Source organism: Hyla sarda, chromosome 6 (genome assembly GCF_029499605.1).
Source record: "Hyla sarda isolate aHylSar1 chromosome 6, aHylSar1.hap1, whole genome shotgun sequence".
NCBI classification, from domain to species: domain Eukaryota; kingdom Metazoa; phylum Chordata; class Amphibia; order Anura; family Hylidae; genus Hyla; species Hyla sarda.
In genome coordinates this window covers 52,275,966-52,302,964 of record NC_079194.1, presented here as the reverse complement: position 1 = coordinate 52,302,964, position 26,999 = coordinate 52,275,966, and the positions used below count along the sequence as shown (strand labels likewise).

The window sequence follows — 26,999 nt, the reverse complement described above, 5'->3', positions numbered from 1 at the left end:
ACCCGCTTAATGGCAGTGTAAGACAAGCTAGAGCGTCCCAAGGAATTATCCAAGGTGGGATCTAGGGTCAAGTTCAAATCCCCGCACAGGACCACAGTTCCCGAGACCATGGGCAAAAGTTGGTCAATAAGCTCCACTAGAAAGCCCACCTGGCCCTGATTAGGGGCGTACACATTAACAATCATGAGCAGGGTACCCCCTATGGAAAGGGACAAAATTATGTACCTAGCCTGCGGGTCTAGTACTACATTAAGGACCTGGTGTGCAAGGGACCTATGGATGGCAATCGCAACCCCCTTAGTACAAGCCTCCGGGTTGTTAGTGCAAAACCATAGTGGGAAATTCCTATTTTTAAGTGTGGGGGCGTGACCAGTTTTAAGATGGGTTTCCTGGCGTTTCTGCGTTCGTTTCGCTGGAGTGTTGAGACCCTTCGCGTTGAAAGAGGCTAAATTGACATCCGCCATGGGTGGTCACGAAGGGAAGGTAGGCACGTCCACCGGCCCCCTCTTCCAAGGAGTCAAGAGGAAAAAACACAAAAGAGGAGAAGCACAGACAACCAAAAAAAGAGGGGAAAGGGGGGAGAAAGTAGAAGAGAAAGAGTTAGAAGACGACACCAAAAGACAACGTAGCAGCAGATTATGATCTGCTGCGGCACAGACTACAGAGGAGAAGGTCCCAGACCAAGGAAACCTACGCCGGGGCACGGAACCCTAGACAGTTTCAACCTACTGGGGTAGCGTGGAGCGCAAGCAAGCATGAGAGGAGGCCGGAGCCGGCACCCCCCAAAACGCACATGAGGAAAACAGTAAAACAGGGAAACCTCCGTCAGAAAGTAGAGACAATGAGTCGGTGCAAGTGGGGAACAGGGAAGTGACGTAGACAAATGACAGCACAGAGAGAGTATGTCAAAACAATAGTACAACCAACAGTGGAAGGGACAGTACAGAAGACAGACAAAAAGCAGTACGGCCCTAGGGAAGGAAAAAGCAATATGTTAATATCACATTATGCAATCATCAAAGGAACATATGCAGCAAAAGATCAGGGCCCGAGGGCGACACTACTCAATAAACAATCAACCATGTAAATAATAAACTCTCAGGTAGCGGGGACTGCACGGGATGAGGAAGGGACAGACTCCCATCTAGTGACTAAACGCTGGCGCCTAGAGTCCCGGGGCGGGAGACCCGTTCGGGCTTGTTTAGAGATCTTCTGGGGGGGATTTCTGAATGGGACGTTTGGGGGCTTGAGAGGCCAGTGTGGGACAGTCAGTCAAAGAGAGGGGGAATGTCCAGGTCCTTAAGGAAACTTGGAAGATCATCAGGGGAGCGTAGAGTGTAGGCTTTGCCCTCCTTCCAGACCATGAGGGCAAAGGGAAAGCCCCAGCGGTACAACAGGCCCCGTTCCCGAAGCACTTCTAACAAGGGGCGAAGGGCAGCACGTTGCGCCAGAGTGTGGCGGGACAGATCTGGGAACAATTGTATTTCCACATCTTTGTAGTAGATCCAATGGCGGGTGCGGGACAGCCGCATTATGTCCTCTTTGATGTTATAGAAGTGTACCCGACAAATAATGTCTCTGGGACGTCGATCATCCGGTGAGGGGGGGGTCGCAAGGCTCTGTGAGCTCTGTCCGGCTCAATGTGGCTATCAGCCGGTCTGCCCAGTAGGTCATTGAAGATTGTGAGCAAAGCAGAGTGCAGTTCATCAGGGCCAAGGCCCCGTATGATAATGTTATTCCGCCAGTTGGCGGTTTTCCACATCGTCCAGGTGCTGCTGTAAGTGGAAGATTTGATCGCTAGGTGCTTGTACTGTCTTCTGAAGAGATTGAACAGCGGCCGAGGAAGAGTCCTGAGCAGAAGAAATGGCATCCACCTTGAATGATAAAGTGGAAACTTCAGAACGGATTTGCACAAACTCCTGCTTACACTCCGCCACCATTTGTTTAGCCAATGAGGAAAAATCATCCTTGGTAGGTAAGGAAGAAATCAAAGAACGCAGGTCAGCCAGAGTCAGCGGACGGGTCAGCCTCAGCAACAGGAGGAGCAGGGGCATAAGGGGCCGGCATTTCCATGACAGGTGTCGAAGCTGTGGGGCCCGGTGAAGGGGCTCTAAATACAGGTGGTGTGCCTCTCAGACTCAGTGGTAGGTCGTCATGTGACCTAGAAGCCATAGGTGTACCCCCGTCGGCCAGTGGCTGGACGTTGAGAAGCGGCAGGTCACCTCCACATAGGGCAGCTGGGGAGCACTGGGTTGGGAGTCCCCAGGAGGAGCCTGAGGACCACTGTGGGGACAGGGGGGCAGCCCCCGGCAAAGTAGAGGGGCCCAACTGGGGTACAGCGTAGAAGGCCACCGGGGGAGAGGAGCCAGTCCATGTGTAAGTGGGGAGACCCCACTAAGAGCCCCCCCACAGGGGGTGCAGGGGAGCCCACCACCAGGGAGCCAGAGGGGTGCTGTGCCCAGGTTGCGGTCACTGGTGAGGTAGGAGCCAGCTGAGGGGGGGGAAGAGGCAGCAGGAGGGAGCAGGCAGCCACCACCATGCTGCCTACAAAATGCACACTATGCAGCACCACTACACCACAGTGACCCTGCATGGTTACCTATGGAGGGATGTCTTAGGCAGAATGCGGACCTCCAGCAGCACTCACCTGCTTTGACCTGCTATGTTTCAATGCTGTTGAGGTGTACACTACCTGAGAGGTGTACACTACCAACCCCTACTAAAGCCGAAAGAAAGAAGAGGCAGCTTTGAAGATCCTGTCAGAGGGGTTATACCCTAACTATCAAGACAGTGGGCACCCTGGCTTCACTGTCCCTGCTCATTCCTACTAGGTAGTCACTTTGAAGAGGCAGCCTTCACTGGCTCCAAGATACTCCTACACTGCAGGTCCAAATGTAGTCCATCCCACACCATCGTTTAAAGGGGTACTCCGGCGCTAAGACATCTTATGCCCTATCCAAAGGATAGGGGATAAGATGCCTGATCGCAGGGGTCCCCTCCCCCTCCCATAGCCTTGCATTGAGGGGACGGAGCGTGACGTCACACGGGGGCAGAGCCATGACATCACAATGTTCCGTCCCCGTGATTGCTAGTAATCAGACCCAGAGCCAACATGCTCCGGGGACTGATTCTAACGGGGTGCTGTGTGCAAGATCACAGGGGTCCACAACGGCAGGACCCCCGCGATCAGGCATCTTATCCCTAGAGGTCTCAGCGCCAGAGTACCCCTTTAAGCCCTTAACACAACTACAGTTTCTTGATACACCCTCCTCTTCTTAAGATGTGGATTTATAGTTTGTCTGACAATTCAGTCACTATGTTTGATTCGTAGAGGACCTTGCATTTGTCCTCCCAGGAATATGCCATTCCTCAGCACATGACAGTTAGACCGGGTTCACACTATGAAATTTCTGGTCAGAAATTCTGGTAAAGCAGAATCCCATTGCAAGCAGTACAGTGCAAACTACGGAATTTTACCGGCAGAATGTTCTGCCACTGAAATATTACCGCCAAAATATTGTCCTTTTACATTATACAGGCGGAATTCACTCTGAAGACATTGCTGTCCCCATAGATGGCAATGTCTGCGCCGTCCTAGAGCAGACTGATTTAGTTGGTGCTGGTTGTATTCTGAATCTTTGGACAGATTTTGTCTGGCCAGAAATTCTGAAAAGTGAACCCGGCCTTACTCCAACATTTTCTTTGGTCTCCTCTGCCCTGATACACACTATAACGACGTCTGACCATTCCCAATAGAGATCCATAAAAATAGGTGGACTTAAAAGCTAACAGCAAACTGATCAAGATGATGAGCTTCAGCAGAATAATTTATTCTTTTCAAACAATAACACTAGTAATGAACAATCATTTAAATACACACAAAAGTTATTACATTTATTTGGCATAAAAGTAGTAAAATGTACTATGATCAATGTGTGAAATATCAGACAAACATTGTGTAAGATCTTGAGTCTAGTGACATATTTGTAAGGTTACATGGTTGGATAAAATAAGATAAGATTTAGAAGAAGCAATAAAGGGAATCTGTCACAGAGATCCACTATATAACTGCTAGCATGGTTATGTAGGAATGGTAACAACAGGAGTAAAAGGTACCTGGAATTAGCTTGTCTGTGTCCCCATTACAGAAAGAAAAATGCCTTTTTGCCTGTCTGAAGGGTCAAAGACATTTCAGTGCCCCAGGCTGCAACAACTCTCCTATGATTGACAGCTTGTGCTCCCGAGCACTGCCAGTGCAGGCTTGGTGAGATAGTGAAGCTGTTACTGCTGCCACTAAGCTTACCACACATGCACTGGAATATGGATTAACAGCCCATGTGCTGGATTTTCACCAGGGAAGTGGAAGGGAGGGGGATTTTAGCATGGGGCAATGGATGCTCCTGACTTTTCAAATGGGCAAAAAAACACATTTTTTTTTTTCTGCTATTGGGGCCATGGACAAGATAATTATAGGTACTTTTACCAATGCTACATAACCATGCTAGCTGTTAGCTAAAAAGGTTTTTTTTCCCATGAAGGACACTCTTCACCTATCCACAACATAGACAATGAGTGCCTGATTAGTAAGGTCAACTGCTGGGACCATCACCAGTCACCAGAACAGGGTTTCTGTGTTCACTCTAGTTGGTTTGAAGGGGCAGCCAGACAAGCAAACTGCTGCTCCACTCTATGGGGAGATTTATCAAAACCCGTCCAGAGGAAAAGTTGCTGAGTTGCCCATAGCAACCAATCACATCACTTTCATTTTTGAAATGGCCTTTGAAAAATGAAAGAAGCGATCTGATTGGTTGCTATGGGGAACTCAGCAACCTTTCCTCTGGACGGGTTTTGATAAATCTCCTCCCTATGAGCCTGAGGAAGGCAGCACTACAGTCTAGCTTCATCAGGGCCATATAGTGTTAAATGACATCCAACTGCTGCTACTTTTAACCAGGCGGAACATAAGACTCCAGTTCTCATGATAGGTGGGGGTCCCAGCTGTTAGACCCCCACTAGATACCTCCTATCCACGTGTCCTTTGTTGAATACCTTTTATTAAATCTGTCTTAAAATAAAAGCTTAATTTCAGTCATCTTCACAGACTTTGTTTTGGGACAGTTTAAATCTCCAAAATATTGTTCAAATTTTCCTTTGTTGGCAACTCCTCTAGAATTAATAAATAAAATGATTGCAGAATACTGAATGGGTCAAGGATTTAAAAAGGAGGAAATTAGTAGATAGTATTCCTAACCAAATGCCATCAATAAAATGAGAAACCTTAATAAAATCAATAATATAAAAAAAGCCTGGAGAAAGTTGTACACATACACACACTGACCAAGGCACAGTAGTAAAATCACTGACATGTGAGGTTAATATGTATGGTGGAAGTGAACAGTCAGCTCCTAAAGTTCTTGTATCATACATATTTTCTTATTGTCCCTGTATAGAGTGAAGAAATACCAGGCACCAGTCCAGCACAGATTTTCAACATGTTGAGCAGTCGCTTAGCTGTACACATGACATCGTCTTCATTCTAAAAAATAATGCCACAAATTAAACAGAGAAGCAACTGCAGCCGGTTTGTATGTTAGGGAAGCACAGACATAAATGAAAAGGTAAAGTGTGTCTTTGTTCTAAAAGTGTCAGCAGTTTGGAACGTAAAATGGAGCTGACAGATTCCCATTTAACAGAATGAAGAGGAAAAATAAATATCAAACATTTACACACAGTCCCTTTAACCCCTTAAGGACCAAGCCCATTTTGACCTTGTTTTTTGCGCGACCAGTTGTCCGTTGTAATGCCATCCCTCATTTTACCATAAAATATATGGTGCAACCAAAAAAAAATACTATTTGTGTGGGGAAATTAAAAAGAAAGCCACAATTTAGCAAATTTTGGAAGGTTTTGTTTTCACACTATACAATTTATGGTAAAAATGACATGTGTTATTTATTCTGCGGGTCAATATGATTAAAATTATACTCATGATTACATAGTTTTCTATTATTGTTACGCAAAAAAAAAAAAAAAAAAAATTGCAAGCTTTTTTTTACCAAATTGATATGTTTAAAATCCCTCTATTTTGAGGACCTATAACTTTTTCATTTTTCTGTAAAAGCGGCGGTATGAGGGCTCATTTTTTGCGCCGTGATCTGTACGTTTTATTGATATCACGCCGTTCACCGAATGGGATCATTAATATTATATTTTAAATAGTTTGGACATTTACGCAAAAGGATAGGGGATAAGATGTCTGATCGCAGGGGTTAGACTGCTGGGGACCCTCGCAATCTGTCATTCAGCACCCACCTTTGCGAGCTCTCCGCAGCACTGGAGGCTCCGAGCCTCGGGGCCGGACCACGGGGCCGGAGTATCGAGACGTCACGACTTCGCCCCCGCGTGACGTCAAGCTGCACACTCGGAGCCTCCACCGCTGCTTCGATCTCGCAAAGGTGGGTGCTGAATGACAGATTGTGGGGGTCCCCAGCGACAGGACCCCCGCGATCAGACATCTTATTCCCTATCAACCCTCTCCCTTTGGATAGGGGATAAGATGTATTAGGGCCGGACTACTCCTTTAAGCATACTATTTATTCCCCCCCCCCCCCCCCCCCCCCCTTTCAAACAAGCCTGAGAGATCTTGAGCCTTTATGGATATCAACCCTCTTCAGGCCAGGGGTGTACCTACAAAAGTATTAACACAAGCTAGCAGCCTAAACTGTGGACCTCCCCATAGGTATGTATTCTCCAAGGGAGGCATGTATTACTAGGGAGTCTTGCTTGGAGTTAGGGTCCGGGTTTTGGGAGTGACTGAAGGCTCTGGACATAAAGTCCCTTCCATAGTCCAGTTCTGGTGTGTGTAGGAGACCTAATCTCTCAAGTGTGAACTTTACCAGAGAGCAGTAGAGAGGAGTTGCCCTGAAGCAGATCAGCTTATCCGTGGTATACTGAATACTGATACACTACACCAACACACTGTACACCACAATACTTACTTCAAGTTCTGTCTGGATTAAGGGACTTAGATATTTGTCGGCAAGATCTTTTACGGTGCTTATATCCACTAGACAATGTTGAATTTTCCCATGCCTACCTAAGAATAAAAGAAAATGATAAGAGCAAATACTTCTGATTTGGAAAACTACACTAAAAAGATAAGGCTTCTCTACCTTTTGTGGATAGAAAACACACCTTCCCAAGGAAAAAATGGGCATCCAGGAGTGCAATAGAAGAAGTAACACTTGCCATGCTGGGGGACAAAAAAATTAATAAATAAATTATACATACGGTAAGTGTGCAGCCAAAATCATAACTAAGCATTCAAGTTTAAAAAAAAAAAAAAAAAAAAAAAAAAAAATTATACAGACAAAGTTTAACATATGCACCACATTCAACCCCCCGATCTTTAACAATATAATGCTCATAATCTTGTAAAATACTTTTTTGGAGGGGTGGGGGATGGCAAGGAGCATATGCTAATATTGTAACGTTTTTAATACCTTAAAAGGGGTACTCCACTGCCTCAGCATTCGGAACATTTTGTTCCAAACGTTGAGTGCGGGCGCCGGGGCTCGTGACATCACGCCCCCGCCCCCCTCAATGCAAGTCTATGGGAGGGGGGGTGAGGTCCGCACAAAATGTTCCGAGCGCTGTTCCTGTACTGAGGAATAGTTGACCAGTTGCCCATAGCAACCAGATTTCTTCTTTCATTTTTTTCAGAGGTCTTGTTAGAAAGGAAAGAAGCGATCTGATTGGTTGCCATGGACAACTGGGAAACTTTTCCTGAGTACAGGTTTTGATGAATCTCCCCCAAAATGCATAATTTAAGCACATTCAGAAGCTCGGCACACTTCATATCCAGGGAGTTCCAGCTGCTATCAGGAGCCAGGACCCACGACTAATGGCGGACATCACCAATTGGGCCAATGTCCAGCATTGACCCTTGAGATGCCGCGTTTAAAGTTGATTGTGGTGTCTAAATGCGATAAAATTCGTTTATTTGCTAAGGGGGCTGATCGGGACCACTGCAAGAAAATAATGGGGTCCCAATTAGCTGAGAGGCTGGTCAGAGGGTCCCTACAGGTCTTAGTTGTGTCAGATCGGCTTTTCAATACTGCAGACAGCCTCAGCTACCTGTAGTAAGAGCGTGCCAATAACAATGGTCAATGTTATTCTATGGCACAGCATTGCACAGTGTAGCATTCCAGATTTGCAGATCTTTGGTCACTTTATATATCAGAATTTTTTTTTTTTAAGTGATCAAAAAGTCCATTCAAAACAAAAAGGGTACTGATAAACTACCGACCATGGCGCAAAAAATTGGCCCTCACACATCCCTGTATACAGAAAAATAAATGTAAGTGTTATCGGGGTCAGGAGAGGACAATTATAAGAATTAGGGATGCACTGAAATTTCGGCCGCCGAAAATTATTGGCCGAAAATGCCCCTTTCAGCCTTTTCGGCTAAGGGGATTTCATGGCGATAATTTCGGTTGGCGTGGCCTAAAATAGGGGACGTGGTTTTCAACTTACACTCTCTCCCTCTCTCCGGTGTGAGTATCGGCACCTCACACCAGCACTACACACCCCCGGTCTCGTGCGGTGCGGTCCAGGCCCTCTGTCACACCTCCCAGTAGTGCAGAGTGATGGGAGGAGGTGACTTAACCTTTCCACGGCTGACCGCTGTGTGTATACAGCGCTGCCGTGTTGCGGGCATATGAAGCAAGCTCAGGAGCTGAGCTCGCTATATACTGGCTAATGCCGGACATCACTGACCCATGTGATGTCTGGCATTAAAGGGAACCAATCATCAGATTTTACCCTATATAATGCTTGGCAAAGCGTTATATAGGGTAAAATCTTTATTTTCACCATTCCCGGGGGACGCTCCTGCCCCCAGGGATGGTGAAGATATGAAGTTATAAACTAGTCACCGCCGCCGCCGTAAGTAGTCACCTGGGCGGGGAACTCTTCTCACCTACTCCCGTTCTTCGGCCGGCAGCGACACCCCCTCCGCTTGATTGATGGGCCACGTGATCACTCTGCTCCGTCTGTTCAGTGAGCGGAACGATGACGCGGCCCATCAGTCAAGCGGAGGGGGCGTCGCTGCCGGCCGAAGAACGGGAGTAGGTGAGAAGAGCTCCCCGCCCAGGTGACTACTTACGGCGGCGGCGGTGACTAGTTTATAACTTCATATCTTCACCATCCCTGGGTGCAGGAGCATCCCCTGGGAATGTTGAAAATAAATATTTTACCCTATATAACGCTTTGCCAAGCGTTATATAGGCTAAAATCTGATGGTTGATTCCCTTTAACCCTTTAGATGCCACGATCAAAGTTGATCGCGGCATCTAAAATGCCAAAAACAATCTGCGGTAGCTTGGTGGAGCTGATCAGGACACCCGCGGGGTCCCAATCAGCTGAGAGGGCGGGCGGAGGTTCCCTACGTTCGTCCGTCCTGTGTGATCGGTGCTCCAATAATGCAGGCAGCCTCAGCAGCCTGTAGTAATGGAGCGCCAATAACACTGATCAGTGCTGTGCTATAGTCTCCTATAGCACAGCATTGATCAGTGTCCAGAAGTTTAAAAAAAAAAACTTACATCTGTGTGCCTGCAGCTGTTACAAAACTACAACTCTCAGCATGCCCTACAGCCATTGACTGTCTGGGCATGCTGGGAGTTGTAGTTTTGCAACAACTAGAGGCACACTGTGGAAAACACTGCCCTATGGGGACAAAAAATATTGTCAGAATAAATTTGTAATAAAAAAATAATAATAATAATTAATATGCCAACGGCCAGAATTGTGGATTTTTGTTCACTTAACCCCTCCGGTACCAAGCCCATTGTGACCCTAAGGACCAGATGTTGCAAAACTACAACTCCCAGCATGCTGAGACTGTCCAGGCATGCTAGGAGTTGTAGTTCTGCAACATCTGAAGGGCCAGAGGTTACATAACTACAACTCCCAGCATGCTTGGACAGTCTGGGCATGCTGAGAGTTGTAGTTATGCAGCATCTGGAAGGACAGTGGTCTCCAAACTGAGGCCCTCCAGATGTTGCAAAACTACAACTCCCAGCATGCTGGGAGTTGTAGTTTTGAAACTCCCAGATACAGCAATGAAGATCACTTTACGGCAATCTTCACTGCTGCATCTGGGAAACCGCCGCCGCTGCCTCCACTTGCCTGCTGCCGGACCTGGTCCCTGTGATCGAGGTAACGGCCGCCGGTCCCCGCCATCTTCCCCGCGTTGCCCCGACATCCAGGGGCAGGCAGAGCGGGGGATCTCAACTCACACCCCCCGCCCCAGCGATTCGCCGATCAGTCCTGATCGGCCAATATCAGGGGATAGGAGGAGGTGGCACCCTTGCCACCTCGCTCCTATCCTTTAGGGTGATCTCCGACAGCTCCGATCATCCCTATTATCTGAAGTGATTGGCGATTGCCGACATGGGGGGGGGTATGGGTGTCCCCAGGCATTTGCACGGGATGCCTGCTGAATGATTTCAGCAGGCATCCCGTTTCCATCCCCGTCCGGCTAGCGGCGGGGATCAAAATTCCCACGGGCGTACAGGTACGCTCTTGGTCCTTACGTACCAGGACGCAAGGGTGTATCCATATGTCCATGGTTCCCAACAGGTTAATGTAGCAGAAAAAAAAAAAAGTAATTCAAAAAGTCCCCATCAAAATAAAAATGGTAGTGATAGAATACAGCACAAAAATTTGCCCCTATACAACCCCATATATGGGAAAAATAAGAAAGTTATAGGGGTCAGAAGAGAACATTTCAAGCACACAGATTATTATTATTTTTTTTCTGCTTAAAGATATAAGGGGAGATTTAACGGAACGTGCTGAGGAAAAATGGAGTAGTTGCCCATAGCAACCAGATAGTTGTGCACCCCTATAGTGTGTCCTGGAGTCTATGTATGGTGAGTAGCAGCGCTGTGGCTCCAAGCCCAGCCAGTACTTTCTATAGCCACCCCGGTGTTCCGGTGTCACCTTCAAGTACATCAGTAACTAAAAATTCTGATAATACAATTTTACAAAATCGATATTGAAATAAAGTGGGCGGGGCAATGCATTTTCGCTTTTCGGTTAAGCACAGCCTAAATTTTCAGTTTAGGCCAAAAATTTCCCTTTCAGTGCATCCCTAATAAGAATATTAATTATTATACAAAAAGTTATAATTTTGCAGGACATTACTGCACGGCAGGTCCTGACCCACTCCGGATGATGGAGCACACAATAAAGAGACCTCAATGAAGGAGTGTAGAGAAGGTGAGTGAGATTTTTAATTTTTTTTTAATGGTCTACAGGGATCGGGAAATTTGCACGAGTACAAGTACTTGTGCAAATGTTCGGTATCAATGTAGATAAGGATACCAGTATCGAGACATCCCTAGCAAAAACATATGAACTCTGTTTAAAATGGCTGGATCACTGTACAAAAAAGAAAGCTCCAAGTTGAACCTGCACGTAAAGTGAAAGCCAGTGGGCAGTAGCCATAAGGTGGTTGAAGGATGCTAGAGTAATATTTCCATTCTGTGGAAATACTACCACTAAATAAAAAAGTCAGCCTCATACTTACACAAGTGTGTTTGCACAGTGTGCTCCATAGTATGAGCCAGCACCCCAGCATCCTAAAAGGGAACCTGTCATCACTTTCATGTGCCTGAACAAGTCACCAGGTTGGTCCCCGATGCCTTCTGCCTGCATTCCAGCCTTGACTGATCGATCTCCCCCTATACCCAAACATGGCAGAGGAACACCCTAATGACTTGTAGTTCATGTGGCATGAGAGTAATGACATAAGCGCTTAACCTGTTAAGGACGCAGGGCATACAGGTAGGCCCTTGTGTCCCAGTCCTTAAGGACACAGGGCGTACCAGGAGGCCCTGGTCCTGTTACCAGGGTTTAAAGCGTGCTCACGAGCTGATCATGCTCTAAACCCGGAGGGTCCTGACTGCTATCAGCAGCCAGGACCCAGGGTTAATGCTGGGCATCACCGATTGGGGCAGATGCCCAGCATTAACTCTTTTGATGCCGCAGTCAAAGTGGATTGTGGTATCTAAAATGAAAGTTTCAACATACTAATTTCGGTTCATGTAGCTATAATTTTTTTTTAAGAAGTAAAATAAAATAAAACCTATATAAATTAGGTATCCTTGTAACCATATGGACCTACAGAATAAAGATAAGTGTAATTTTTACCGAAAAGTGCACTGCGTATAAACAGAAGCCCTAAAAAATTACAAAATGGCACTGTTTCATTTATTTATTTATTTCACCTCACAAATACGTTTTTTTTTGTTTCATCGCAGACTATGTTATAAAATAAGTTCTGTCTTTACTAAGTACAAATGGTGATGCAAAAAACAAGCCCTTATATAGGTCTGTAGGTGCAAAACTGAACGAGTTATTATTTTTGGAGGGGGGAGGAAAAAACGAAAGTGCAAAAACGAAAAACGATAACTCCGGGATATAGCAACCTATCACCTATCCTAAGGATAGGGAATAAGTGTTGGATTGCAAGGAGTCTGACGGCTAGGGCCAACCGCGATCTCCCGCATGGAATCCCGGCTCCCTGCATGAAATTATCACTTTCGACCACAGCACGAAGCTGCGGCCGACACACCCCCTTCCATGCAGTTCTATGGCAGAGCCGGAGATTGCCAAAAGCAGTGCTCCGGCTCTCCCACAGAGCTGCATGGAAGGGGCATGTCAGCCGCCGCTTCGTGCTGTGGTCGACACGCCCCATTCATTCTGAGAATCGGGGCACCGTTTGGGAGATCGCCGGGGGCTCCAGTGGTCGGACCCCCCGTGATCTAACACTCCTAAGGATAGGGGATAAGTTGCAATATCCCAGAGTTATCCTTTAAGTTGAAAATGGGCCGAGTCCTTAAAGCGTTAAAGGAAGAGAAACAAGTGATGTAGGTACACTTGCACTGCACTGCACAGCACAGCATACACATAACCATGGCAAACAAGGTGACTTTATAGCTCCTACCTGTACTGGTTGTTTAAATTAATTAAAAACACAATCATGTCAAACCGTGGACGTAGGTGTTCTCTTTCAAATGGTAGAGGAAGGGCTGTCGTCATGTGGCTGGAAAAACATGAAAATAAAGTTAGACAAAAGTGTTAAAAATTGCATATTTTATGAGAATATTTTTATGTATTTTAGATTTTTTTTTTTGTCAATAAAGTAACTGCCTTGAAAAATCACCAACTGTGGATTTTATAGCTGCGGATCTGCAATTGGAGATTTTACAACTTTAAATCCACAGCAAATTTGTTGTCTGTGAATACCTACAAAAAAATAAAAATAAATAAAAATAAAAAAAACACCCCTCTCTCTTAGCTAAGCAATGCTTTGTCTTGCCATATTTTGCACTATAAAAACAGTGTGAGCCCAGTTTTAAAGGGGTTATCTGGAAATAGGGTGTTTTTTCTTCTTTTTATATGCCCATACTATCATGTTCATAAAACAAGCCTTTAATGACCTCCTACACTCCCTCTGATCCTCTGGCATGCTACTCCCATCCAGTAGAAGAAGACTGGGACTCGATACAGAACATTGCCGAGGTGTGACACTGCTATACCAGCAATTTGCTGAGCTGCACTGTGACGGAACAAGCCCCTGCACCAGGAACCAAAGCGGCGATACAGAAGACTGGGGAGAACATGAGGTGTTACAAATTCGTTTTTTTTTTTTTTATATGCCTATTTTGTCTGGTACTTAAAAAAACAATAAAAACACACACACACACACACACACACCACTGGATAACCCCTTTAATATTAGGAATACACAGTTGATCTTGGTTTAGATAAATACAAGGAAAATTACAGACAATTAGTTAATTTATTAGTTACAATGGCTAAATGACCAGTTTTTAAACAAATATTTATCTACTCACATCTTTACTGCAAAGTCTGTTCTCTCTTTCAGCATCGCATTGGCAATGAGCTCCCGATGACTCTCCTCTGAACCAACCAACTACATGAATAGAAGACAAGGAGCATGTTTAAGATTATATATATTCTACATATTGCTTAACATTTTCGAGTTTTAATCCTGAGACTCTGAAAGAAATCAAATAGACTGTTGTGAAACTACATAAAACTACAATGCCACATGACAACACTGGCAGAACAAGGAGATTATGACAAATTGTGTTTAAACTGGATTCTCTATTGTCAGGATGACACCTTTGTTATTTGCAAGATACACTAAGGGCCAATTCACATTTCATATTTTTTTATTGCTTATTCACATCACATTTTACTGATACATTGCTGATATATGTCAGCGTACGGGTTAAAAAAAAAAAATGGGCAGATGTGGTAAACCCAGCAGGTCTATTGTAATAAATGGACTAAAATTAGGCCGTGTTCACATTACAATTTGTGCCATCAAGGCACAGACAAGTGGACAGAATCTCAGGGTCAACAGCCACTGTGAAGCCACGGGTGGAAAGTGGGATGTACAATTCTGATGCCAGGGCAACGTTTACCTACACGTTTTGAGGATGAAATAGCTCTCCTGGGCCAGGCGCGGGGACAATAATGACCAAAATGCCAGGTTACAGAAAACGGTCTTTACTGAAGCAGGAATTTTTGTTAAAATCCTCACAGTACAGATTTGTGCGGAGGGAAGTGCAGAATTAACCCAGGAAGCCTATCCCCTTGCTGGGACCTGAAGTTGCTGAGACTGCAGATTTGAGATAAATGACAGCCCACACTGAATTTAGAGACTTTGGGGGAGATTTATCAAAATCTGCACAAAGAAAAAGTTGCCCATAGCAACCAGATTGCTTCTTTCATTTTGCAGAGGCCTAGTTAAAAATGAAAGAAGCAATCTGATAGGTTGCTACGGGCAACTTTTCCTCTGCACAGTAAGGATGTGGAATTCCTATCACCCGACGCCCGGGACATGCAGTTCCGGGCACCGGACAGGTGAATTTTTCAGGCCCTTAGCCCTGCTTCGGGCAAGGCAGCGCTCAGGCTGTATGGAGCGGGATCTGGACTCGAGCCCGCTCCATACTCCGCAGCCCCCAGCTGTTTTCAGTAACTGGGGGCCGCTGCTAATAGCCAGCATGCGGTGATCGCCATGGCTTGCTATTAACCCCTTAGATCGCCGCTTTCAAAGCTGACAGCAGCATCTAAAGGGACATGTGAATGCTCCGTGGTGAATGCACCCTGGAAGGCCTAGGCTCTATCAATGGATCACAGAGCACACAGATCACTGGAGTTCAATAGAACTTTATTGATCTGTATTAGGAATCTAATGATTCCTCCTAAAAGTCCAGTAAGGGACTAAAAAAGTGATGTGTAAAAAAAAAAAAAAAAAAAAAAGTTTTAATAAAAGTTTAAAAAGACACGTTAACCTCTTCCATATAAAAATTCAAATCACCCCCTTTTCCTATATAAACATAATAAAAATAAACATGTTTGGTATCGCTGCGTGCATAATTGTACGAACTAGTAAAATATAAATTTATGTATCCCGTATGGTATATGACGTAAATGTAAAAAAAAAAAATACCAAACCACAGAATTGCAATTTTTATAATATCTCAGAAAAAAAGTCAGATCAGATCAATACCAAAATGGTACCGAAACAAAGAACAGATTATGGCACACAAAAAAAAAAAAAAAATTATAATAATAATAGAGCCCTCATACAGCCTCTTATGCGAGAAGGAAGAATAAATAAATAATTAAAAATAAAGCTACAGGGGTCAGAAAATTGCAATTAAAGGACATCTGTACTGCATGAATTTTACATATTCCTGTGCCCGGGCTGCAAAAAAAGAAAAAAAAAAAAAATCAAACAAAAAAAAATTTAATTCACCTTCCTATGTTCCTCAGGTACCGGCCTCCCGGTTCTCTGCTGCGGTCCTCTTGCTGCTTCCTGGGGACGGTAATGTGGTGACTGGGCGGTGCTGGTGATAGTGTAGGGATCGACAGATATTGATTTTTTAGGGCCGATAATCTGTGGAGGTTAGGGACAATAGCCGATAACTTATACCGATATTCCGGTATAAGTTATCGGCTATTTATCTCCATCCAAAACACCGCTGCTGATCATTGATTTAAAGAGGGCACTTTAAATCAATGAACTGCAGCTGCTTCTCACTTCCCACCCACTTCTCTCCCCCTGCCTGTCCGGGGGTCCTCCTGAGTCCTATCACCGCCACCGCAACCGCCCCCCCCCCACGCCCCCCACCGCACCGCCCCAGCCCCATTGCTCCCCCATCCCTGGTTTTAGAATTCCCTGTTCCCGGAGACCACTCAACATCTGGCTCGAGTGGCGCCCTCCTGAGCTGTCACTGTGCGCACTGACGGTGACGTCGCGTTGGGGACGTCACTCGTCATTGCACACAGCATAACGCAGGACGCAGCAGGAGCCAGAAGTAGCGTGGACCCCGGGAACAGGTAATTATAAAACTGGGGATGGGGGAGGCAATGGGGCCGGGGCGGTGCGGCGCGGTGGGGGCGTTCGCGGTGCGGTGAGTGGTGCGGTGGGGGCGGTGCGGGGGACATTGGGGGTGGTCATTATCGGCAAGGTAATTGCCGATACTGATATCGCCCAAAATCGTGAATATCGGCAGATAATATCGGCCAAACCGATAATCGGTCGATCCCTAGTGTAGGGTATGTTGGTATCAACCCTATGTTGTTGTGACGCCAGGATGCGGTTTCCTTAGGGTAATGGTCCTACCCCCAACCGTCCCACAAACGGTAGGGAGAAATAATTGAATGTCCACAGCAGGTATTTGATGAAAACCGGAATAAACTTTACTGCATATTTTATGCAACTGCAGGTAACAAAACAGTCATTGTATAGAGGCCCGTAGTTCAGGTTCCTCACAGGTTTGCTGGGACTAGGGATGTCCCGATACAGATACTAGTATCGGTGCCGATACTAGCCATTTACATGGTATCGGGGACTCATTTAATGTCCCCGATACCATGTCCGATACCGGGTGCCACTCTGCTGCCCCCTTCTCCGGTCCTCCTGTCCACTTCATAGTGTTCCATGGAGGAGCATGTGACACACACGTCACTCTGCCTCCTCCCCTGCGCCCAGCGTAACGCTACGGAGGAAGCGGAGTGACGTATATGTCACATGCTCCTCCATAGGACGCCATGATGGGGACCGGGAGGACAGAAGAACAGGGCAGTGGAGCGGTAGCACCCGACGGAGGACGGACGCAGGTGAGCTGTGTGCTGCTACTAATGTCTACAGGGGGGCTTGCTGTCTAAACGGGGGGCACTGCTGCTGCTGTCTAAACGGGGGGCCCCCCCGCAGTCTACAGGGGGGGGGGGCCCCCCCGCAGTCTACAGGGGGGGGGGGGGCCCAGCAGTCTACAGGGGGGGGGGGGGGGGCAGCAGTCTACAGGGGGGGGGGGGGGCCCAGCAGTCTACAGGGGGGGGGGGGGGGCCCAGCAGTCTACAGGGGGGGGGGGGGGGGCCCAGCAGTCTACAGGGGGGGGGGGGGGCCCAGCAGTCTACAGGGGGGGGGGGGGGGGCCCAGCAGTCTACAGGGGGGGCCTGCTACTAATGACTGCAGGGGGGGCGGCTGCTAATGACTGCAAGGGAATACTACCTACCCTACTATTAAAGACAATCTAACAGAAGAGTCACCTGCACTAACTTTAAATTTATAGGTAGATAGGGAAGGTGACCCGGTTTCTACCGCTGCTCACCATGTGATCATCGGTTTTGCCTACAATGCAAATTCCCTGTTCTGTCCAATGGAGAAGAGAGAAATCTTGGCTCATACTACAGCAGCCGCCTCCATTGTACACAACAAGGACCCACATATCATACGGTAAACAGCGCCAGAAACCGGGTCACCCTGCTGTCAGATTCCCTTTAAAATATAAGTACTCGTACTTGGTATCGGCGAGTACTAGAATTAAAGTATCGGTACTTGTACTCTGTCTTAAAAAAAAATGGTATTGGGACATCCCTAGCTGGGACTTCTAAGTACAATGAGCTTTGATTTGCTAGCCACTGTATATATTTGCTAGCCACTGTATATATTTGCTAGCCACTGTGCTACTGGTTGGAAGATAATTGAGTTGCAGTAGTCACACAGGATTTTTGTAGTTTTGAGCTGGATAACTCACGGTTTAGTGGCTGCGGAAGATAAGGCTTCAAGCCTAGCTTGAACTGATGAATTGTGCTGAGATGTGCTTTCTTTAAGTGCCAGGAACAAGAGAGAGAATTAAGTGGCAGCAGCCCCTTATATATTAAGGGGGTGGGACAAACCTCATTGGATAGCCAAACCTGTCAGTCCTGACCTCTGGAACTCTGGGTATATCACATGACCCAAAGGTACTTAAACCATAGTATAACATAAATCAAAGGCACGTGACCTCTAAACTCCTATACAGAGGTATCCTAGATTAATTAAATATATACATTAAATATTACATATTAAGAGGCGACTAGGGGTTAGCCCATCAGGAGAGCCCATTAGCATGGAGAAACTCTGGCTGAGGGGACTCCAGGCAAAAGGGACAGGACATGTCCTGTACCGGGACACCACAGTAAAGTCACAGAGCCATCAGCGTATCACCGGCCGCAGTGATTTCCCACCTCAGCCGGTGATCGGCTGAGTGCACTGTCATGTAAAGAGCCGGCCAGAGGTCCTTACATGACAGTGCACTCAGCCTATCACCGGCCGAGGCGGGACATCGCTGCGGCCGGTGATATGCTGATGGTTCTGTGACGTTACCATCCCCAGGAAGGAGCATGAGGATCACAGCGGAGGACCGTGAGGCAGATACCGGAGCAACGGGGGAACGTAGGAAGGGGAATTAAAATTTATTTTGTTTGTTTATTTTTGCAGCCCGGGCACAGGAATATGTAAAATTCATGCAGTACAGATGTCCTTTAACAATCATTTTAAAAAGTTCAATTTTTTTTTTTTTTAATTAGTAAAACATGACGTAAACTATACAAATCTGGTATTGCTGTAATAAGGCGGCCTAAAGCATCAAACTAACATGTTAGCTCAACCACTAGATAAATGGCGTAGGAAAGAAAACCACCAAATTTGCTAAATTATCTTTTAATATTTCAATTTTACTTGACCAATATAAGCATCATTATAGTAGTTAGTTATGGCTTTTATAGGGCGAGGAGGAAAAAACGAGAGCGTAAAAGTGAAAATTGGCCAAGGGACAAGTAGATTTTGCTCCATTTTAGTCCTGTGGACAAGTAGTTTTTTTTAAATAAAATTTCCACACCCCTGCACAGGTTTTGATAAATCTCCCCTTCGTACTGACTGAACCATTTTTCTCCTGGAGCTTCGTGCTTACCGCCAGGCTTGAACTTCACCTATGCGATGGAGTTTTCATGAGATTTGCCTGGCTGCAGATTTTAGAGTTTTCTCCTCCTTCGGCCTCCTCAGACTTCCCCACACCGTACACCGTCTGTACCTTAGCTAGAACAGCTCCTCCCTACTACACTATATAGGGACAACTTTTTGTATTAGGCATTTTTCTCTTTTCAGGATTGAGAGGAGTGTTTATGTAGCATACTGTGCAATGTATAGCTTAAACCTGTGCTGTGTATTGTACTGCCATGCTTTGGGTGATTGTAATTTATTGTATGTACCTATACGTCCTGCGCCCACATCATATCGGGTCGGTCTCGGCGGCTAACGGTAGCCAATCGCAGTGATGCGTGCTATTAACCATTTAGACGCGGCAACCAAAGCATTCCTGGCAGCTCAGTCGGGCTGATCAGGATTACCACGATGAAACCGCAGTGTCCCGATCAGCGAGGACGCAGCAGAAGGGTCGCTTATCTGCCTCGTGCGCGTCCGATCGGCGATTGAATGCTCCAAGCCTGAGATCCAGGCTTGAGCAATCAACCGCAGATAACACTGGCATGGCATTGAACAGTGCTTGCAATGTACTGTATGTTATAGCTATAGCATTGCAAAAAAAAAAAAAATAATTATATATATATATATATATATATATATATAAAAATAAATAAATAAATGTAAAAAAGTAAATACATGTGATTTAACCCCTTCCCTAATAAAAGTTCAAGTCACCCCCCTTTTCCCATTAAAAAACAAAACAAAAAAAAAAACACACATGTAAATAAAAATATAAACATATGTGGTATCGCCGCATGCATAAATGCCTGAACTATGAAAATATATTGTTAATTAAACCGCACGGTCAATGTATACGTAAAAAAAACTTCCAGAGTGCAAAATAATGTGGGTTTTCTTTGGTATAAAAAATAAAAAAAATAAAAATTACCATCATACCGCCCCGTATGAAGTTATAGGGGTCGGAAGATGACAATTTTAAACGTATAAATTCCATGTAGTTATGATTTTTTCAGAAGTGCGACAAAATCAAACCTATATAAGTAGGGGATCATTTTAATCGTATGGACCTACAGAATAAAGAGAAGATGTCATTTTTACCGAAAAATTTACTGCGTAGAAACAGAAGCCCCCAAAATGGCATTTTTTTCTTCAATTGCAATCGCACAATGATTGTTTCCCCCCCCGTTTTGCCGTAGATTTTTGGGTAAAATGACAGATTGAAAGGGTTATGATTTTTAAAAAGGTGAGGAGGAAAAAATGAAAGTGCAAAAATGGAAAAACCCTGAGTCCCTAGGGGTTAAAGGGGTACTCCACTGGAAAATATTTTTTGTTTAAATCAACTGGTGCCAGAAAGTTAAAACAGATTTGTAAATTACTTCTATTAAAAAAAAAAAAAAAAAAAAAAAAAATCTTAATCCTTCAGGTACTTAGCTGCTGTTATGATCCACAGGAAGTTCTTTTCTTTTTAAAATTACCTTTCTGCCTGACCACATTGCTCTTTGCTGACACCTCTGTCCATTTTAGGAACTGTCCAGAGTAGGAGCAATTCCCCATAGCAAACCTCTCCTGCTCTGGACAGTTCCTAAAATGGACAGAGGTGTCAGCACAGAATACTGTGGTTTGGCAGAAAGGAAATAAAAAAAGAAAAGCACTTCCTTACGATCATAACAGCAGCTGATAAGTACTGGAAGGAGTAAGATTTTTTTTAATAAAAGTAATTTACAAAGATGCCACCTATCACCCTTTACCAGCAAGTGTGAGGTGGCACGGGTGCCACCTCACAATCGCGTGATTGATCGTTCCGGAAGACCGATCAATCACCGAGCCTGCTGGGAGGTGATCAGGAGGCTATTGGGCAAGTCGGGGGTCCCTTACCTGTCCATCGAGGCAGGCGGGGTCCCTGGCATCGACGTGGAGGGTCCCTGGAGTCGGAGGACCCTGGGCGGTGGCGACAGCAGCATCAGGATACATCAGGAGGCGAGTTGTTTGCCTCTTGCTGGTGCTAATCAAAAACTCCCAGCATGCACAGCCAAAGGGTATACTGGGAGTTGTAGTTTAGCAACAGCTGGTGGCAAAACTACAACTCCCAGCATGCCCTTTGGCTGTTTGTGCATGCTGGGGCTTGCAGTTATGCAATAGCTGGAGGCACCTTTTTTCTATGAAAAAGTGTGCCTCAAGTTGCATAACTGCAACAAAAAGCATGCACAAACAGCCAAAAGGCATGCTGGGCGATGTAGTAGTGTGCCTCCAGCTGTTTCATAACAACAGCTCTCAGCATGCCCTTCGGCTGTCAATCCATGCTGAGAGTTGTAGTTTTGCAACAGCTGAAGGCACAGTGGTTGCGAAACACAGTTTGTTACCTAACTCAGTGTTTCGCAACCAGTGTGCCTCCAGCTGTTGCAAACCAACTCCCAGCATGCACGGACAGCCAAAGGGCATGCTGAGAGTTGTACTTTTACTACAGCTGGAGGTCCCCCCCACCCCACCCCATGTGAATGTACAGGGTACATTCACACGGGCAGGGGTTTACAGTGTTTTCCGCTGCAAGTTTGAGCTGTGGCAAATTTTCTGCCGCAGCTCAAACTCCCAGCAGGAAAGTCACTGTAAACCCCCGCCCGTGAGAATGTACCCTAAAAACACTACACTTACACAAAATAAAAAGTAAAAACACTACACATACTCCTACACAGTTACCCCTCCCCCCAATAAAATAAATAAATAAATAAATAAATAAAAAGTCTTGTACAGCACTTTTTCCCAAAACGGAGGCTCCAGCTGTTGAAAATCAACAACTCCCAGTATTGTTGTACAGCCATTGACTGTCAAGGCATGCTGGGAGTTTTGCAACAGCTGGAGACACCCTGTTTGGGAAACACTGCCGTAGGGTATTTTGGTGGCAGATGTAAATCCCCAATTTAGGCCTCAAATGAATGTGGCGCTCTCTCGCTTTGGAGCCCTGTCGTACTTCAAGGCAACAGTTGAATGCCACATATGGGGCATTTCTGTACTCGGGAGAAATTGCGTTACAAATTTTGGGGGTCTTTCCTTTTACCCCCTTACGAAAAGGTAAAGTGGGGGTCTACAGCATGTTAGTGTAATTTTTTTTTTTTTTTTTTACACTAACATGCTGGTGTTGCCCTGTACTTTTAATTTTCACAAGCGGTAAAAGAAAAAAAAAAAAAAAAGACCACCAGAATTTGTAACGCAATTTCTCCTGAGTGCGGAAATACCCCATATGTGGACGCAAAGTTCTCTGAGGGTGCACAACACTGCTCAGAAGCAAGAGTGCACCATGTACATTTGAGGTCTTAAATTGGTGATTTGCACAGGGGTGGCTGATTTTACAGTGGTTCTGACAAATTAAAATTTACCACTAAACATAAAAGTAGAATATGTCACGAAAAAAAAAAAACTCTCTCGTAATCAGAATGAAAAGTAAAAAGCATCTTAGAGTTATTAATGCTTAAAGTGACCGTGTTCAAATGTGCAAAAAATGCTCGTGTGCTTAAAGGGGTACTCCCGTAGAAAAAAAAAAAATTTAAATCAACTGATGCCAGAAAGTTAACAGATTTGTAAATCACTTCTATTAAAAAATCTTAATCCTTCCAGTACTTTTTAGGGGCTGTATACTAAAGAGAAATCCAAAAAGAAATGCATTTCCTGTGATGTCCTGACCACAGTGCTCTCTGCTGACATCTCTGTCCATTTTAGGAACTGTCCAGAGAAGCATATGTTTGCTATGGGGATTTTCTTCTTCTCTGGAAAGTTCCTAAAATGGACAGCAGAGGTCAGCAGAGAGCACTGTGGTCAGGACATCAGAGGAAATGCATTTCTTTTTTGGATTTCTCTTTAGTATACAGCCTCTAAAAAATTAATTGAAGGATTAAGATTTTTTAATAGAAGTAATTTACATATCTGTTTAACTTTCTGGCACCAGTTGATTAAAAAAAAAAAAAAGTTTTCCACGGGAGTACCCCTTTAACCCCTGCTTTTATTTTTTTTCTCACTATAATAAAAAGGTCTTTTTGTCTGCCTCACTACCAGGCAGACTTCCCCAGCAGGCGCAACGTCACTGATGCCTGCTGGGGCCGACTTCCGCCCTTAGTTCATCTACACAGGGTGCCTTCAGCTGTTTCACCACAACTCCCAGCTTGCCCTGACATCTATTGGCTGTCAGGGCATGCTGGGAGTTGTAGTGGTGAAACAGCTGGAGGCACTGTGTTGAAAACAATAAGTTAGGGCCATGGACGCGGCGCAGCGCTCGCCACCCCCCCGGTGTTCAAACCCCGAGCCCCGCTCTCCCCGCAACCCCAGTGTTCAAACCCCGCTCTCCCCGCAACCTCCAAGCCCCGCTCTCCCCGCAACCCCCCCCGAGTTCAAACCCCAAGCCCCGCTCTCCCTGCAAACCCCAAGCCCCGCAACCCCCGTGTTCCAACTCCAAGCCCCGATCTCCCCACAACCCCCGCTATCCCCGCAACCCCCGTGTTCAAACCCCAAGCCGCTCTCCCCGCAACCCCCGTGTTCAATCCCCAATCCCCATACATACAAACAAACAAACTGAAGAGTCCAGCAGCATCAGCGGCGTAGTGCGGGAGGAGTGGCCGGCGTCTGAGGCCAGGGAGCCAATGCGCTTGCTCCTGACTGTCTGACAAGCAGGGAGCTAGCGCAGGCTGAATGAATTCAGACCGATTGCCTGGCCGGCATCGGTCCGAATTCAGGCGTGACGTCACGCCAGCCTGCAGCCGGCCACTAGGAGGGAGACCCCCTAGTGACCGGTTTTCAAACGTTAATTAAAAACATTTTAATAAAAAAAATTATGAAAATATATTAGTGATATGTTGCAGTACATATGTACTACAACACATAAAAAAAAATAAAAAAAAAATAGTTGATGACAGTGCCCATTTAAAGGAGAACTCCAGAACATAAAAATTGTCCCCAATAGTGTCGGCAGTAAAAAAAATAAAGATATACATACCTTCCTCCACTCCCCCGGGGCCTCCGGTAACCGGCTCCGGTCTCCGCTGCGATCCACTTCCTGGTTGCCGGTGGTCGGATGAATCATACTCCGCTCAGCCAATCATCAGCTGCAGTGCAGTAAGACTCGGCCGGTGATAGGCTGAGCGGCAGTGTGACGTTTTTGGCCCCGGCAGCAGGTGCCGGTGTAGTGAAGAATTTTGTGTCCTGAAGCGTTTTCACATTGCTGCTCAGCCTATCGCCGGCCGAGTCGGTACTTTGCTGCAGCTGGTGATTGGCTGAGCGCAGTATGATTCATCCGACCACCAGGAAGTGGATCGCGGCGGAGGCCGGCGACTGGAGCCGGTTACTGGAGGCCCCGGGGGAGCGGAGGAATGTATGTACATCTTTATTTTTTAACTGCCAGCAGTATGGGGGACAATTTTTATATTCTGGAGTTTTCCTTTAATATTAAAATGGGCTTGGTCCTTAAGGGGTTGAAAAGGAAGTAACATAATTAATCACAACATAACATAGGAGCACAGTGCAATATAACAAAATATATTACGGAGTAGAGGGCCCAGAACAGTAACAGCAGGGATGCCTGAGGCAAACTTTAGCCCACAGGACGACGTCCTTTACTGGGACACCACACCGCCATAGTCTGCTCAGAAACAATATAGGGGAGATTTATCAAGACCTGTGCTGAGGAAAAGTTGCTGAGTTGCCCATAGCAACCAATCAGATCGGTTCTTTCATTATTCAGAGGCCTTGTTAAGGGTGCGTTCACACGGCCGTTTGCCCCAATTTTTTTATTCCTGTATCAGCTCCATTTTGCAGATTGTAAATGGATTAAAAACGGTTTAAAAAAATTCCCATTCATGTCAATGGGATTTTTTTTACAATCCGTTTACATCTGTGTGCACCCGTTTGCACTCATTTAGAATGTAACCCCCACCTGCGCCTTTATAATTATATACCCCCCGCCAGCGCAATTATCAATATATACCCCCCACCAGCGCATTTATGTGACCCCCTGCTGGCGCATATGTCATTACTGCAGCGCGATGTATGAATAGTATTTTACCCGCAGAGCACCAGCCGCTGCCAGCGCGATGCTGCCGATAGAATACTATTCATACATCGCGCTGCAGTAATGACATATGCGCCAGCGGGGGGGGGTCACATAAATGCGCTGGTGGGGGGGTATATATTGATAATTGCGCTGGCGGGGGGTATATAATTATAAAGGCGCAGGTGGGGGTTACATTATAAATGCGCTGGCGAGGGTCACACACACATATATATATATATATATATATATATATATACTGCGGGGGTATATATTATTGCGCTGGCAGGGTTATATCTTTATAAATGCGCTGGGGGGCTAGATATATAGCGCTATATATCTTGCCCCCCACAGCGCTTTTAATATACATTGTCCATTTTAAAAATCCCTGCAGGGAGCCCTGATTGGCTCCTCAGTACCGGCCATTCAGAGCTCCCCGCGGGGAATTTAGAAATGAAAGTAAAATACATCAGTGATCGCAGGGTAGTGGACCAATGCCGCCCGCTCCCCTGCTTAATAACTTCTGATTGGATCGGGTCTCAGAAGTGAGACCTGGTGTGATCAATCCCTCAACCCCTGTACTACAACCCCCATCATGGAACAGAGTCTGTCCATGATGGGGGTAGTAGTACAAGCACTAATGTAGCCTCCCCAGCCACCTACAGACTCCTGCAGCCAGGAACTACTACTCCCACAAGTCTGTTCCATGATGGGAGTAGTACTAGTCCTGGCTGCAGGAGTCTGTAGGTGGCTGATTTTTTCATTTAAAAAAAAAATAAAAAAATAAACGGATTTGAAACAGTTACAAACGCTTCAAAAGGGATACCCGTTTGATCAGCCATTTCTATCCGTTTAAATTTTTTTTTTTTTTTACGGAACGGGTGCAAACGGCCGTGTGAACGCACCCTAAGAAAGTAAGAAGAAAGCTGATTGGTTGCTATGGGCAACTTTACATCTTCACAGGTTTTGATAAATCTCTCCCAATGTTCTACTCATTAAAGGGGTCAAAGGCTGTCCGGGCATGCTGGGAATTGTAGTTTTGTAACAGCTGTAGGTACCTTGGTTGGGAAACCATTGCATTATAGGAAGGAGACAAGGTGGGAAAATGGGCGTGGTTAGAGGCGTGGCTTAGTATACATGTGCTATCCTACAGCGCCCCTCTTCCCATTCATCAGCAGTTAGGAACACAGGCGGCACATGCGGACGGATATCGGTTCATCTGCACTATTTTACATGCGGCCGCTAAAAAAAAATAAAAAACAAAAAACCATCGGATAACTGCAGCACCCACAGAGATCAGCTGATCACCGGCTCCTTGGGCTTTACCTTCCCCACAAACAAACAAACACAACCTCTCACTGTACCGACAAAACCCCGCACCGCACATTCTCTACTCACCAGGACAGTGGCGACATTCAGCGCAGGAATCTTCTCAAACGGCCGGAGCACTGCAGCGTTCCCCGCCATATCACCTCACAAAAACTTCTATAAACGCTCCGGTGAGCTGTGACGCCGGAGTCATGTGATCGTCGCTGGTCACGTGACCGAGCCCGCCTTTTTATTTTGTGTGTCTTGTTCGCATCTCGCACTGCAGTC

General features: G+C 45.8%; 1 protein-coding gene across 3 annotated transcripts; it reads right to left on the bottom strand.

Annotated features, from left to right (window-relative positions):
- Positions 1-3,815: 3,815 nt before the first annotated feature.
- CENPM (centromere protein M) lies at positions 3,816-26,979 on the bottom strand. 3 transcript variants are annotated; one of them, XM_056523708.1, is made up of 6 exons: positions 26,802-26,979; positions 13,926-14,005; positions 13,013-13,111; positions 7,173-7,252; positions 6,999-7,096; positions 3,816-5,536 (listed from the first exon to the last, which is right to left on the bottom strand). In XM_056523708.1, the coding sequence occupies exons 1-6, from the start codon at positions 26,868-26,870 to the stop codon at positions 5,420-5,422; spliced, it is 543 nt and encodes a 180-aa protein (XP_056379683.1). In that variant the 5' UTR covers positions 26,871-26,979; the 3' UTR covers positions 3,816-5,419. The 3 variants fall into 3 exon arrangements, 2 of the variants coding, with proteins under 2 accessions (XP_056379683.1, XP_056379684.1); XM_056523709.1 differs by having other exon boundaries at positions 13,058-13,111; XR_008844831.1 differs by having other exon boundaries at positions 5,502-5,536; positions 7,195-7,252.
- Between the last annotated feature and the right edge of the window lie 20 nt (positions 26,980-26,999).

What these genes read in the sequence shown, in the direction of transcription:
- CENPM (XM_056523708.1), bottom strand. Translation starts at nt 26,870, where the DNA reads ATGGCGGGGAACGCTGCAGTGCTCCGGCCGTTTGAGAAGATTCCTGCG. An exon ending in TGAATGTCGCCACTGTCCTG is followed by an intron (nt 14,006 to 26,801) that starts GTGAGTAGAGAA and finishes CTATTCATGTAG; the next exon opens with TTGGTTGGTTCAGAGGAGAG. An exon ending in TAATCCAGACAGAACTTGAA is followed by an intron (nt 5,537 to 6,998) that starts GTAAGTATTGTG and finishes ATTATTTTTTAG; the next exon opens with AATGAAGACGATGTCATGTG.